The sequence below is a fragment of the Myotis myotis genome, unplaced genomic scaffold (genome assembly GCF_014108235.1).
Source record: "Myotis myotis isolate mMyoMyo1 unplaced genomic scaffold, mMyoMyo1.p scaffold_m19_p_5, whole genome shotgun sequence".
NCBI lineage: Eukaryota > Metazoa > Chordata > Mammalia > Chiroptera > Vespertilionidae > Myotis > Myotis myotis.
The window spans coordinates 35700107-35714154 of record NW_023416357.1 but is presented as its reverse complement, the minus strand read 5'-3'; the positions used below and the strand labels follow the sequence as shown (position 1 = coordinate 35714154).

The following is a 14048-nucleotide window of genomic DNA, read 5'->3' as shown; positions in this document are numbered from 1 at the left end:
TTATCTTTTCATGCTAAATTTTTATTTCAATGTTATGCGACCGCATAAGTATAAATATTTCAATATACAACAATTAGGACATCCATAGGGAATTTCTTAGAGAAAATAAGACTGCAAACACTTTATTGCACAGATCCTAACAAACGTTAAGCTGGTAAATCTATCGTTGGGAGCACTACTGAGGGGCACGTCTTACAATCACAGGAGATGGACCAGAGGGAACACAGGAGGGTTTCTACCAGCTGACCGGAGAGGTTACCAACAACAGACAGTTATCACGTGAACGCAACCTTAGTACTCTTTACTCATCCAAAATGCAAAAACGTATTTGGCAAAAATGATAATATACTATACAAAATATACATAGATATGTCGTTTGTAAACAAGCACCTAGCTGTGCTTTAAAGGAAACTGGACAGTTAAGAAGCAACGGCTGTAAACCATGAACTGCCTCCCCGAAAGCCCTGTCTTGATGTCTGAGTGCAGAAGCCTTGGGTTATGACAACCAACAGACACAGATATGAATTATAAATGTTGAGACCACTTTTGAAACCCACTTAAGTTCTTATATTTGTTTCTTCTACAACTGACGGGGAATGGCTAAAACTACATGGGAAAAGATAGGGGCAAGAAGACTTTTCCTACTCTTTTTTTTTGTTTCCCTTTTGTCATTGCCAACTCATTTTACAGTGAAGGACAACCAAGTTAGTTAAATTATGCCTTTGTTTTTGGAGTGGAGTTTACGGCCCCAATAAATGATTTACAATCCACAGGGCCATAGGATGATGCTGTGCTTAGATGAAGAATTTTATAGCCTAAAGATACTAAGACATCCCCGAGGGGGCTTGGGTGCTGAGTTAGTATTCATTGGCAATTTTTTTTCCTCTTATAAAAACAAAACAAACATTCCTGCTATAGATCCCAAGCATCTTATAAATACTTATCTGTGCGTATTTTCTCTTAGTACTTAGTGCCTTAGTACTTATGTCAGCAAGCGACATCTTACAATACAATACAAACCACCAGGAAAACTGCAACGGAAAACAAACAGAAAAACCCCTTCAGCACTAAAATGATTGGACAACTTCTACATATTCCATGGTATACAAAATTTAAATAAGGCTTAGCAAAAGTAAAAAGGACAGTCACATTCAAGCACCAAAATAGCTCCAACAGGTCTTTTTGTTACAAAAATGCTGCTCTTTATTAATACAGTCTTTTTTTTTTTTGCATACAAATAAAGAGATCGTGTTATGAAATGTATGGAGCTACTCGATGCGTCCGAAATGAATGTGAAACCCAGGAACTTGCTAAAAACAGCAAGCTTCATCTACAACATAAGGCCCCAGCTATGTATTAAAAGGTATCTTGATGTCCTGATTATTTCTTAATATATATGCTGTGATGCCAAAATCTACCCCCGCCCCCTTTCCCGTCCAAAAGCAAATTTAAAACCTCTTCCAATGCCTGATGCTCAACCGAGTAAAACTCAACCTAGGTCCTGGCAGAGTTGCGTGCAGCCAGTAATGTCCCTTTTTGTCTGAGAGCAGAGCTGGTGCAGGACTACAAAACGTGTGCTTCTTAGACTAGCGACTCACAGCAGAAAGGCCTGAGTTTAAGAGCATGAGCAGGAGAAAATGCAGGAGAACAGACATCAAGATCATGTGTGTTTATAGACCCCGCTCCCCCTGGGGTGAAGACCCGACAGACACACAGCCACAGACGAGGACGGCTGGCCTTCAGACAGGCGGACCCGGGCGCGAAATGCCCACTAGGTAGGATGACCGTGAAACGAACGTGGCTACCTCCACGGTCTGGCCCTTCCTGATGGAGGAGGGGTCTAAATGCAGCAATTAGAGAACCTCTTGCTTTGGATCTGGAAACACGGGCAGCCAGACACAGTCCTATCAACATCTCTGGTTACAAATGCACATAAAAACTCACAAGCTACGGTGGGTAGGGCTTTCTTGCATCTTTACCTCTACTTAGGGTGTTTTAACTTAGGAACGTGTAGTCTTGAAACAGTCTCTCAAACCACAGACAAACACATGTGGTGGATGCGTGTATATACACGAACATGGGTGGATCTCTACTTTCACATACATTGGTTTTAACCTTTTGCTTCAGTACTACATCATGGTAAGTGGTAAAGCAAAAATCTTCTTTTTTCTTTTTTTTAAAAGAAAAGCTGTCATAAATGACACAATCAGCAGCAAGGTACAGACTCTACATCCCAAACCCAACACATGGCCAGATATTTACAGAGAAAATCCTTTCCTCAACAACCCTCGGCTGTGAAGGTGTTTCTTGTTTCTTGTACAAACACTATCTGGTAACAGCTATACCGGTGACCACGGGGCAGGCATTTGGAAGAAGGTTCCTTTCTTTCCACCTTCTCTCCCTCTCCCCTCCTTCGGCGAGACTCCAGGCTCGGCCTGCGATGCTCCCACAGTGCTGGTTTCGAAAGGTAGTCAGGACTCAGTGACACGTTCCGGGAGGGTCCCCCAGGGCCTGCCCCCTTAGGAGGCCTTTTTGTGAGGGCTGCTCCGCAAACCCTCTTTCCCCCGCCTCTGCCGGACCACGGAGTCCTTCTCGGAAGAAAGGGCGACGGGGCGGTCTGTGCTGGGCGCGGGGGACGGCTTGGTCACTTCTCTGCCCGCGTTCTGTTTCCTGGTCTGAGGCTGGGCCGGGGCAGGCTCTCTCTCTTTGGTTTCTCCTGGGGGGGCAGTTACTGAGAGGGCCCTGTCCCGGGGCCCGGCGCCCCACGCCGTGGTTGGGTTGGGGTGCTGTAACTCCACCGTGATGGAGGAGCTCCTGAAGGAGGGCAGGGAGTCGCTCTTTGTCATGTGGCTCCCGCCATCGCCCCCAGAGGGGGGTTTCCTCTGGTCCCTGCTGCTGGGGGCTGTGGGCTCGGCCGTGGCCCCGCTGGTCTTGGCCGAGGCGGGGTCGCTGCTGGTCGTGGGAGCCTCGCGAGCACCTGGCCTGGCCTCGGGAAAGCTGGAGGAGGTGCTCAGACACTTCTCCGGGAGGGCAGTGGGCCGGAAGGAACTCTGCCCGATGGCCGAGGGTGACCGCTTCATGCCGCTGGGCTTGCCTGCCTCGGGCGGTGGCTTCTGGGCACTGAGCCCTCTCCCCTTGGCGTCTGGCAGGCCCTTCCCCGCGGCCCCTGCCGGCCTCTCCGTGCCCCTCAGCTTGGCCTCGCCCTGTGCCAGGGGCAGGCTGGCCTCCAGCTTCCTGCCGTCCGTGGGACCATAAAGTGCTTCCATGCATTTCTTCCCTTCAGACTTCCTGTCTGCGGTGGCGGCCAGGGGACTAGGGCTCTTGTCTGTCTGTCTGCACGGCGGGGGGCCGTCTCTCACAGTGGGTGGTTTGGGGTGCTTTGGAGACAGGTTGAGCTTTTCACTGACAGTGGGAAGTTTCTGGTCTACAGATTCGCTGACCCCGGGGTGTCCTTGCCGTGGCGGATGCACCGGCCTCTCCAGCGCCTCCGGGGCACGCCCGCCTTCAGTGGGCTTCAGCTTGGTGTCCAGGGGACCCGCTCGGGGGGGCAGTGAGCCTGAGGGCCCACTTCCTCCCTGGCCGATCACATGGCTGGCTGTGTGCTGGGAACCTGGGAGGGCAGGGTACACATTCGACACGCCCTTACTGCTGCCCTTCCCGTCTCGGCTGGGGCCGCTGGGGGAGCTGGGGCCGCTGGGAGGCTGTGTGCCAGGCTCTTTGGCCACCGCAGCCCCCATACCCAGCCTCTGGGAGGCGAGAGGCCGGTCTGGGTGCTTGGACTTTGCAGGGCTCGGGTCGGGGGCAGGCCCGGGCTTGTGGCTGCTCTCACCATGCACAGCAGCGGGCCGGGGCGGGTCTGGGAGGCCCAGGCTGGGCTCTGCAGCCCAGGGCTTGCTACCCAGCTCTCTGTCTGAGGAGGGGCTGGGTGCACCGCAGGGCTGCCGAGCCGGGCTGGGCAGGTCCTTGGTGATGGGTGGGAGCTGAGAGCCGCTGCTGAGCCGCTGCTGGAGCTGTTCTTTCCTCTCCGGTTCCCGGGGATCGTCTCTTTGCAAAGAAGGGAAACTGCGGAGCCTGTCACTCTTCCCACCCTCTGGAGGCTGCAGAGACTGCCTGGCAGAAGGGGCTTGCGATGTGGGTTCCGGGCCGCTTCCCTTGCCCAGCTCCCGCTCACAAGGCGTCCCCGTCCCCACGGTGTGCAAAGAGGGGTCCTCTCTGGCCGGCGGCCTCAGCTCCTCTCGGCCATCCCTGTGGCTTGGTTTCCCGCAAGGCCCCCGGGCTTTCTCCGTGGCCAGGGTCTGTGTGTGGCCATCTGAGCGGGCTCCTCCCACAGACGGGAGACTTCTGTTGTCACTGGTTTTAGCAGCTTGTGGAGGGCTCGGCTCCACGGAGGGCTCTCTGCGGACAGCGGCCCTTGCAGCCTGCGGCTCTGTTCTGGCTGTGGAAGGGCCCCTCTCCGGTTCCCTCCCACTCGGCTTCTCCCGTGAGGGGACACCTTCGGGTGGGGGCGGGCCCGGGGCCCTGGATGGGTCGGCACCACGCAGGGTCTGCCCCAGCGCGGGCAGGCATTTGGTGTTGGAGCTGGGATCTTGGCGTTTGCTGGGCCCACCCTCTCTCCGCTGGGGATCATTTTCTGTGTCTGTTGTGGGGCTCCTGGTGGCCTGGGAAACGTTCCTGTCCTGCTTCAGCGCTGCGTCAGGCTGGGGAGCCGATGGTGAATTCTGGAGACCCCGGCTGGGTGGCAGGAACCGAGGCTCGAGCAGGTACGACTTGTTCACCTTGAAGACAGCAGGGGAGGACTCCCTCTGACCAGCAGCATCTCCCTTCCTCCCATCGCTGGGAAGGGCGGGCGGCGCAGCGGGCCCCAGGGCACCGCCCGGGCCGGGGCCGGGGCTCTGCGTGGGTTCGGGGGAAGGCAGCTCCATCTTGGAGGCCTGAGGTCCAGACAGGAGAGCAATGTCCAACGTGCCCTCGAGGGGCTTCAGGCAGGACACAGACCTACCTTCCAGCTTGTACTCGGAGGGGCTTTTCCGGACAGGGGGCTCGGGAGCCACCGGGCCCGGCTTCTCTGCCCCACCGTCCACCCGGCCGGCCAAGGCCTTGAGAGGGACGAACACCACGCCGCCCATCGGAGCTGCATGGGCGCTGCTGCTGAATGCCCGGCTCTCGGAGGCCGGCGCCTCCTGCTGCCCGCCCGTGGGCCGGGCCGCGCTCCCGGGCAGGCACTCATGGGCGCTGGAGGTCATCTTGGGCTTGAGCACGAGACAGAGGTTGTCATCTTTGTCTTCGAGGGACACTTTCTTGCGGAGGTAGTCCATGCTGGCCAGCTTGCTGTCTAACTTTTCACATCGGAGACACTCCTTGGCCTGGGGAGCCTTCTCCACAGTGTCCCCCCTCCCGGAGGCGGACCTGTCGGGGGAGGGACAGGGGCCGTCTTGAAAGGTGCTGGGCACAGAGGCTGGTTTGCAGTCGCAGGTGCCCTGGCTGTGGTCCGCGGGGGCCTGGCCCCGGCCCGCTGCCGTCCCGCCCGAGGCGCCGGCCGGCTTGTGGAGCGCACCCTTCAGCAGGCCGCCCGGGGCCGGGGCCTCCTGCCCGGCTGCTTTGTTCTCAAAATGATTGGACCTTTCCAACGTCTTCGGGTACATTTTCTTCTCCCGCTCCTCTCGCCTCACCGCAGAGTGGTTTTCCGAGTCGCTCCCGAGTGCGTGGGACTTCAGATGGGGTTCGGGTTTCTCCGGGAAGCCGTCTGGTTTCTTCACCACCACCTTGGCCTTCAGCTTCTCTCGGTCCAGGTCGTCCACGGACTCCTGCCGGCCCAGCTTCCGGGAGGCGGGGCGCTTCAGGCAGCCCTGCTCCACGGGCCTGGCCCGGCTGAGGGCGGGCGTGTCGCACGCGGTCTCCTCCAGGCTCTGCAGGGTCACTTCCCGCTGGGAGGGCTCCCGCTGCACCTCCTCCTGGGTCACCTCCAGGCTGTGCTTGCGGGAGCACAGGTGCTTCTTGTCGCTGCCGTAGGCGGGGGAGAGCTTCTCCTCGGACTGCACGCGCTTGAGCAGCGGGGACCGCGGCGGCTCGGCGCTCTTGGGCCTCACGATGTGTCTGACGATGGTGGGAGGGGAGTGCATTTTGCTGGGAAAGGCTTGCACGATCTTGGCATTGCCCAGGGGGGGTCCCAGCAGAGGGGACGGGGACCGCTGCGGGGAGGTGGGCTGTGGTGTTGGAGACGGGGTCCGGGCCAGCGGGGAGAGCGGGATGTTGCCAGCGGACTTACGCCTTCCCGACCGGTAGCGCTGTCCGCTGAGTTTGGGGGCCAGACCGTGGAGCGTGCTGGGCCGGATGTGTCCTGACCCCGCTGGGGAGTTGGGGGCACTAGAACTTGGGGAGCTGCTCTGCGAGGAGTTAGTGCCTGGGGGTAGAAAACAGAATGCTGTAAGCAACGGCCACCTTCCCTCCCCTTCCCACCCTCCAGCCCAAACTGCTTCAGGCAGAGGTCAGGCCAAGGTCAGCAAGCTGTCAGCATCCAACTCTAAAGAATGAACGCTTTTTGGATAAACCTCCCTACACTAAGTTTTAACCCAACACTTCCTGTCTTATTTTAATGGTCCGAAGAGCCCTATCTAATGACCTCCAGGCAGGAATAATCCTCAGGGGTTTCGGGATTTAAGACGGTGACTTTGACCTCCTCCCAACTCCCCCTTGCTGTCCTGTCCAGGAGACTCACTCACCGGATGGGAAGTCGGGGGTGGAGCGGTAGCTGGGCGTGGGAGATCGGGGAGACAGGCTGTGAGTGGGGGACCCCGGGAGGCTCTCCCCCGACGACAGCGATCGGTTCAAGCAGGAGAAACTTCGGCTGGTGTGGAGCAGAGGAGAAGGCTGCTTAGCTAGTTTTTTGAAAAGGGATCTCCTCCTAGAGTGAAAACAGGAGAGAACGGATCAGGTTCCCTGTCCAGAGCCGCTCCTGCCTCCGCACAATTCCTGCGTTCCAGTCACACCCCTGTGCCGGGGGCGTGATATGATGGCAGATCCTATTGACGAGTAGGCTCCCACTGTTCTATTAAAAATGTGTGGATGACTTAGAAAGGAAGATAGCACACTATGGGAGCTCGCTGAATTCCAAACCCTTTAAGAGGAGCTGGGGAAATACATTAAGTATATATTCGTTTATTTACTGTCAGGTTTATGAGGAGGGTGTTTTTTGCCTGAAGGCTTCTGAGTACGTGCCCCCAGATGCTGACACACCTTCACTAAGAGATAATACCCAGGGAACCTCTGGAGGAAAAACCACCTCGGATGTAGGATTCTTTAGTGGTGACACACTGGGCAGAGGCTTTATCTGTGAGGGGCTGTTTGCTGGGCTTATCCCGCTGTGGGCTCCTGACTATGCTAATGACAGCGCAGGCTGCACATTTCCATAGACACGCGGGAAAGGTGAACTGAAGCTTATCCTATCAGCAGGGCAGCAGCAGCCTCGCTGCAGCAGAAGCGAATGTGTACTCAGTGCCCAACAAGCACAGCCTCGAGCAGAAGGGGCAGCCTCCCGCGGCTCCGAGGTGCAGGCGGCTGCGCAGGCCTCCTTCACCCTCCCGCAAGCCCGACCCACCCCGGGGAGCATAAGCAAGAAGGGCAAACACTGCTACCCCTGGGAACAGCGTGCTTTATCTGACTTACAGCACAAACGAAATAGAAGGCACACATAAAAAAGGGAGCATCTCAGAATGTATGTGTTGTGCTGCATGCGTGTGTAATTTTAATAAAAGTAATGCGGCCACGTGGGTTAAAAAGCCAAACCATTTTATAAGCTTAGAGTGAAAAATCACCACCCCCATCCTCTGCCTTCTTTTGCCCCCTCTCCAGAGACAAGGAGTGTGTCTTCGCCCATCTCATCAGTCTGCACATTGCTAAGCAGTGAGTTTACATTACTTTTTAGTTTTTCTGTCTCAGAAAGTATCTGCTGCTGTCCTACCACAGAAGATGAGAACTAACCTCTTCTGCAACCCCCTTCCACCTTCTGACCAAATACACTTCCCCTTTTTTTTATTCCTCTCAATAGATAAAAAAAATTTTTGGTTAAACAAAAAAAAGGCTGGGCCGAAACCGGTTTGGCTCAGTGGATAGAGCTTCAGCCTGCGGACTGAAGGGTCCTGGGTTTGATTCCGGTCAAGGGCATGCACCTTGGTTTCGGGCACATCCCCAGTAGGAGATGTGCAGGAGGCAGCTGATGGATGTTTCTCTCTCATCGATGTTTCTAACTATCTCTCTCCCTTCCTCTCTGTAAAAAATCAATAAAATATATTAAAAAAAAAAAAAAGGCTGGTGTTTTCTTTGTTGTAAGTATTGTTCACAGCTGGGCCATGGGAAGCTTAATTCTATTTCCTTTCTTGTACAGCTTTGTCTTTCCAGGAGTTGATGAGCATCCCTTTTACATTTGCCTTTTCCTCCTACATTTCTGTCACAAAAAACCCTCTGACTATGATCAGACACATCAGATTCAAGAGGGGAAGGGAGAGCTGCTGCAGCATCCTGCAGGGAGCACATTCCGACAGCTGCCTGGCAAGAAACGCCCCGCCAGGGACGTCTACCGCATCTTGCATGCAGCAGAGGGGTACCCACGATGCCTCCCAGACAGCCCACAATAGCCTGGCCAAACTTCCAGTCAGTAAGACAAAGCCCTTTTATTTCTAGGCTTATTTGGATGCTCTTAAGATGCAGTTATTTCCGAATACCTGGCATTTAAAAAATACCAGCTGTTTTTCGATAGTGCAAAGGACATTATTAAATGTAGATTTAATGTTAAGAATTGCTTGAGGGTCCAGTTCCTCAAATCCAACTCACATGGAATGAAGTCTAGAGGCTTAGGAAACACCCAAGAGCTTTTCACAGCTCTAACACGTGAGATAAAGCAACCTGAATCACAACGGTGAGGTTTACAACATAGCTACATAAACCTTTCCACTATGAAAAATAATGCTATTACGAATATGAACTTCCATGTATAACTATATGTGAACCACAGCATAAAAATCGCTCATCTATAGCATTTAAATTAGGTAGGGACTAACTCTCCTCCCACATGGGTATCCACTGAACTCCCAAAGAATAACACTGCTTGAACTAACCGTTCTAGACTCTCTTTCTTCTTAGATTTCTTGCTCCGCCTCACCATCCGGCTCTTATAGCTGTTTCTCCTGGCTGGTCCCGTTTTGATTGATGTGTTTTCAAATGGGGTCGTAGTGATTGACACCTTATTCCCACTCTATGAAAAAAAAAAGAGATGGTATTAAAGGGAAATGCTGTAATAAAACAAGATGAGAACAGAGATAGGAGGCTCAAACACAAAGATACATAAGGACATACACACAAAAGGACCTCTATTTCTAAATAACCCTTTACACTAGGAAGTCCTGGAGAATGCAAACTGGGTGGAGACACAATGGAAGGTTTCTTTAAGAGGGTGGGCTCTGATCTGAGTTCAAATCCGAGCTCTGAGACCTGAGCCGGCTGCTCCTCCTCCCTCGCCTCCACTTCCTGTGCTACCTCACAGCTGAATCATGCCTTCTCCAGGGCTCCTCTGAGGACCACATGAAGGACAGCGTCGGTGAAGCCCTCAGCCCCCCGGGGACCCCCGGAAAGGCTCTATAAATAATAGGCAGCGTCACCCACATGCATGGAGCATAAATAATGTGCCCAGAGCTGTCTCCGTGGTTGATTTACTTTTCTTTTTTTCTCATGTTTGTGCTTTTCCTTTGACCTAGAAATCAAAGAGTAACAAAACTGAAAGAGACTCATTTTTTCATTATTTTAAAAGGTTCCTTTTCTATCACCATAAAACCTGCCGAGCTGGAAAGTTTATGCCAGTGAGCACGCAGCAGCCTCTCCCCACCCAGGCACCTGTGGTGAGGTCATCCCGTGGGCCTCGTGCACTTTCACGCAGTCCTGGGCAGGGGGTTCATAAACAATCTAAATCTTAAATTATTCTAACATCTAGTTTTATGTTGTTGTCCTTCTCATTTCACATTATAAAACTTTGAAACACTTTGCCTTCATCACTGAATATTCTTTAAGAATGCATTTTAATTGGCTGTATTATAATATTCTGTGAGATGGGTGGATCAAAATTTAACTATCTCGCTACTGCTACTGCTTTCTACTTTTCAATCTATATAAGAGTTGAAATAAATGTCCTTGTCTACATATCACTGTCCTAACCTCTGACATTTTCCTTAAACTGGGCAATTAGACTCCAGGCACTGAATCACGCGGCCTATCCGAACTTCTTAAAGACCCCGTACAGACTGGTACACTATTTCCCAGAGGGTTTATGTCAGTTCACACTCTTGCCAGCAGCACACGGGTACCTATCTTACCACAGGCCTGTCAGAACTGAATATTGACATTAAGCAAATTACCAATTTTATAGGAAAAAGTTATGTCAAGTTTTAATCTTCATTCCTTGACAATTAACAGGCTGAATGTTGTGTCACTGATTTTGGTCATCTGTGTTTCTTTAGGAAATGTTCTGTTCACATCTTACATCTAATTTAGTATCTGAGAGTCTTAGTATTTTGTTATTGATTTTAGAGTTCTTTATATAGTTAAGAATATATAGTCCCATACCTAATGCCATAATTATAAAAATGTTTTATGGAAATGGATTTGAAATTGAAAGAGAAAAAATTATTTTTCATTATGAGAGAATAAATTATATATTCTATATGCAAAATGACAAAACTTTAAAAATAAACCTTTATCTGATAGTAGAGACTGGCATTCTACTTATATTTAAATAGAAAATTCTTGTAAATATGAAAGGTCTACCAATGAAGGTTGTTTGGGATGGGGTATTCCTTCTCTTCACAAACTGAGTGAAAGCGTACTAAAATTTTGTTTTTTCCTATGCCTCAGGTGAAGGATAAGGGCAAAAATGTGGCGTTTGGAGCTTATCTTTCATTGCAGTGCTTTCCGATCTTTCTCCACACTCACTCAGAGTGGACACACAGGGCCATAATGATCACTGTGGTGTTCTGTCTTATGGGCTACCGAATCCAGTCTATACTTTTCTATCATAATTAACATCGACTTCTATGTGTTTAGAAGAAGATAATGATGCCACCTGGTATTTTAAAAGCGCGTATGGATATTGAAGTATTTTTCACATGTGTTCTTTTACCAGGCCACGAGGGTTATTGTTTTACAACCCTATGAGGTGCGAAGAGATTGGTTATAGGAAAGGTTATTGCATTATAGGAAAGGAAGGCGGATTCACAGACATTCGTCCTTCCCAGGGCCACAGCACCAGTGCAAGAGCCCAGAGCTGGCTGTCCTGACCCTCATCTCCACTGCCCGCTCCTTATGGGCAGGGCAGGCCCTGGCCCTCCCATCTGTCGTGTTCCCAGCAGAGTGCACGGCTTGTACTTGAGAAAAAGTGGTGGTGATGGAACAGGCCCTGAACAATCATAGAATCAGACTGTCAAGAAGGAATTAAGGAGATATATCAAAACACTTTAGAAAATAAATACAGTTATAACCAGGAATGCTAAACCAGAACACATCACTAGACTATACAAATGTCCCCTTTGCCTACGAAAACCAAACCCAGTTTTCTCTTTCTTGTTTCTACATGTGGCTATTCCAGAGGACAATTCACCCAACTTATGGAAATACAATAAGAGACAATGTCCCCAGATACAAAGATGCAGAATACCAATAGCTAGTTAGAAACATTAATGATTGTGGAAATGATAAATGACTAGAAGATAGCTTCACAGAGAATAGGTGACAAGTAGGAAGCCTGCCACCTGGTGGATGCATCAGCTATAGCGAGTGCTGCCTAAACTCGGACTGGACGTTCTGTTGGCGAATGAGCAACCTCTCATCAGAGAAATTCTGGGGTACTTGTTTAAAAATAACAAAAACGGGGCCAGCAGACTGTTAAATGTTCAGTTAGTCCTCTTTTACTTCAAACCATTTGTGTGATTAGGGCACAGTGGGAGGGAAATTATTTCAGCTGATGGAACTGAACACAGAGCAGAAGTCATCTACCCAATCTCTTCTCTCCATCTGGCTCCACATTAGTTAGCTGTTGGCCTTGGGTACCTTGAGCTAGACTGTTCTCCCATTTATTTCTTTGCAAAGTGCACATGGGGAAGAGCATCTTCCTGCACAACCGTGTCCTTGCCCTGATCCGCACCCTCCACAACGTGGCCCCAGCCAGCTGCCCACTGCATCCCTTTTCTGAACCCAGGCTCTAGCCACATTGGTGTACTCATGCATCTCTAGCACTTGAGCTCTCCTGTGATGTAATCTCCTTGTGATTTAATGCCCTCTCTTTGTATTGCCTCCCCTTCCCACATACTAAACACCAGCCTTCACAGCCCGTCACAATGACCCCTAACTCCTCACACCAGTCCACCTGGAGGAAGGCCGTCACTCCTTCAGAACTCGGGCCATAGGTACAGTCTGTTGCTTATGTTTAACACTTGGACTGTTGCCTGGAATTGCCACTGTCTCCCCTGGGAACATCGGACGTTAAGTTCCTGGCAATCAGAGAACGTAATGGAGGAGCACTCTGGAACAGTGCTCAGGCCTGCAGTGCCGGGTGCAGATCCTCTTCTGCTCCTTCCTGGCAGACAAGCTTGGGCTGCTTGGCTAACACCTCTCTGCTGTACCTCTTCCCCTGTACAGGGGGCATTTATATTCAAAGTGCCTACCTCCCAGGGTATGAGGATTCCCTGAGCCTAGTCACCTAAAGCACTATTTCCTATTACGCTTGCGTGTCATTTGCTGGAGGACCCTTGCAGTCCTTAGCACAATGCTCTGCACATTTCGGGGCTCAGCAGTTATGTGAGGGTGGTAATAATGAGGCTATTTGATGGTCCCCACTTTAGTATCCAGAGGTTCCCCAGAGTTCATGCAAATGAAAATTGTGCTTTATAGGGCTTGTCTTATGCACTGGGGATTTAAACTAGCGCTATCCTAAGAAGGCAGCCTGGTTGAGAAGAGAGTTTCCTGGATTAGAGAGGCTAAGCCAGGCAGGTTATCACGTGAGCAGGAGATAAGACTGGGTTAATACGGCCTCCACTGGCCACTACAGCGAGGCCATGAAACAAACATGGAATACACTAACCATGCTCACAGTCGGAACGATACATAAGTAGTGTGTTTCTAAATACACACATGCAGCCCTGTGTGATGGCTCTTCCTCCTTTTGCTAAGAGTGCATGAGCTTTTGTAAAGTAGTCTGTGAGTATAATACCCCACGTAAGCAGCATCCAAGCACGCTGAAACACAGCTCTCAAACCAACGCCCCGCCAGCGATGGCGCGGAGGAGCCCATGCTGACACTAGGCACTTTGCACGCTGTCGAAGACTGCTGGGTAAATTTGGAAAAAAGCTGCATGATTACACAGTTCACTGGGAAGATAATTAAATCCCTCGCATCCTCTTTGTTTCATTACACTGGCTACTCCTCTTGAGTGCTTCCTTTATGAACAAGAGGCAGGATCCTCTGCTTGGATCTGTGACAGCGTGCGTGGCTCCGAAGGGTGCCAATGGCTCGCCACTCCAGCGTGTCTATGCAGGCAGCAGGCAGCTTCAGAGAACACACTGACTAGGTGCAGGAATGGAAGCACTCTGTAACCAGATGCTATAGATGGAACCGTGTGACTCTGCCAAGAGACCTTGCCAGAGACATGGACATCCAAGTTTCAACGAAGCATAAAGGGAGGTTTTAAGACACAGGATCCTGTTAGAATACTTTATCAAATAGATGATGAAAATAATCAATTATGTCTCAGCATCTCTCCTACAGGCTGCTGTCCGGTCTGCTGTGTGTTCAACACGCCCACGGCTGATCTCTAACACTGCCCAGGGCTCTGCAATGCTCTCTCATAGTCAGCCCTGTTCCCTGGTGTAGGTGAGAAAGCTATCTAGACTTAGAGGATGCCCTGTGAGCATGGATGCCAGCGAGTCTAGCCCCCAGCCCACGGGACACCTGAGCCCAAGACGAGTATCTCATTAATGCTGCGCATCAGTCAATGGCAATAACTTCTCTACAAC

The 14048-nt window shown here is 51.1% G+C and overlaps 1 protein-coding gene across 9 annotated transcripts in view; it reads right to left on the bottom strand.

Annotated features, from left to right (window-relative positions):
• Window positions 1-14048, bottom strand: part of MAST4 (microtubule associated serine/threonine kinase family member 4) — a 521110-nt gene continuing 507062 nt past the window's right edge. For 6 of the 9 annotated variants that reach the window (XM_036310367.1, XM_036310370.1, XM_036310373.1 and 3 more), the window contains 3 exons: window positions 9111-9247; window positions 6720-6901; window positions 2520-6400 (listed from right to left, as the gene is read on the bottom strand). In XM_036310367.1, coding sequence (XP_036166260.1) covers window positions 2520-6400; window positions 6720-6901; window positions 9111-9247 — 4200 coding nt within the window. Of the gene's footprint in view, window positions 6401-6719; window positions 6902-9110; window positions 9248-14048 lie in introns of all 9 variants that reach the window. The other 3 variants (XM_036310366.1, XM_036310368.1, XM_036310375.1) reach the window with 1 other exon arrangement.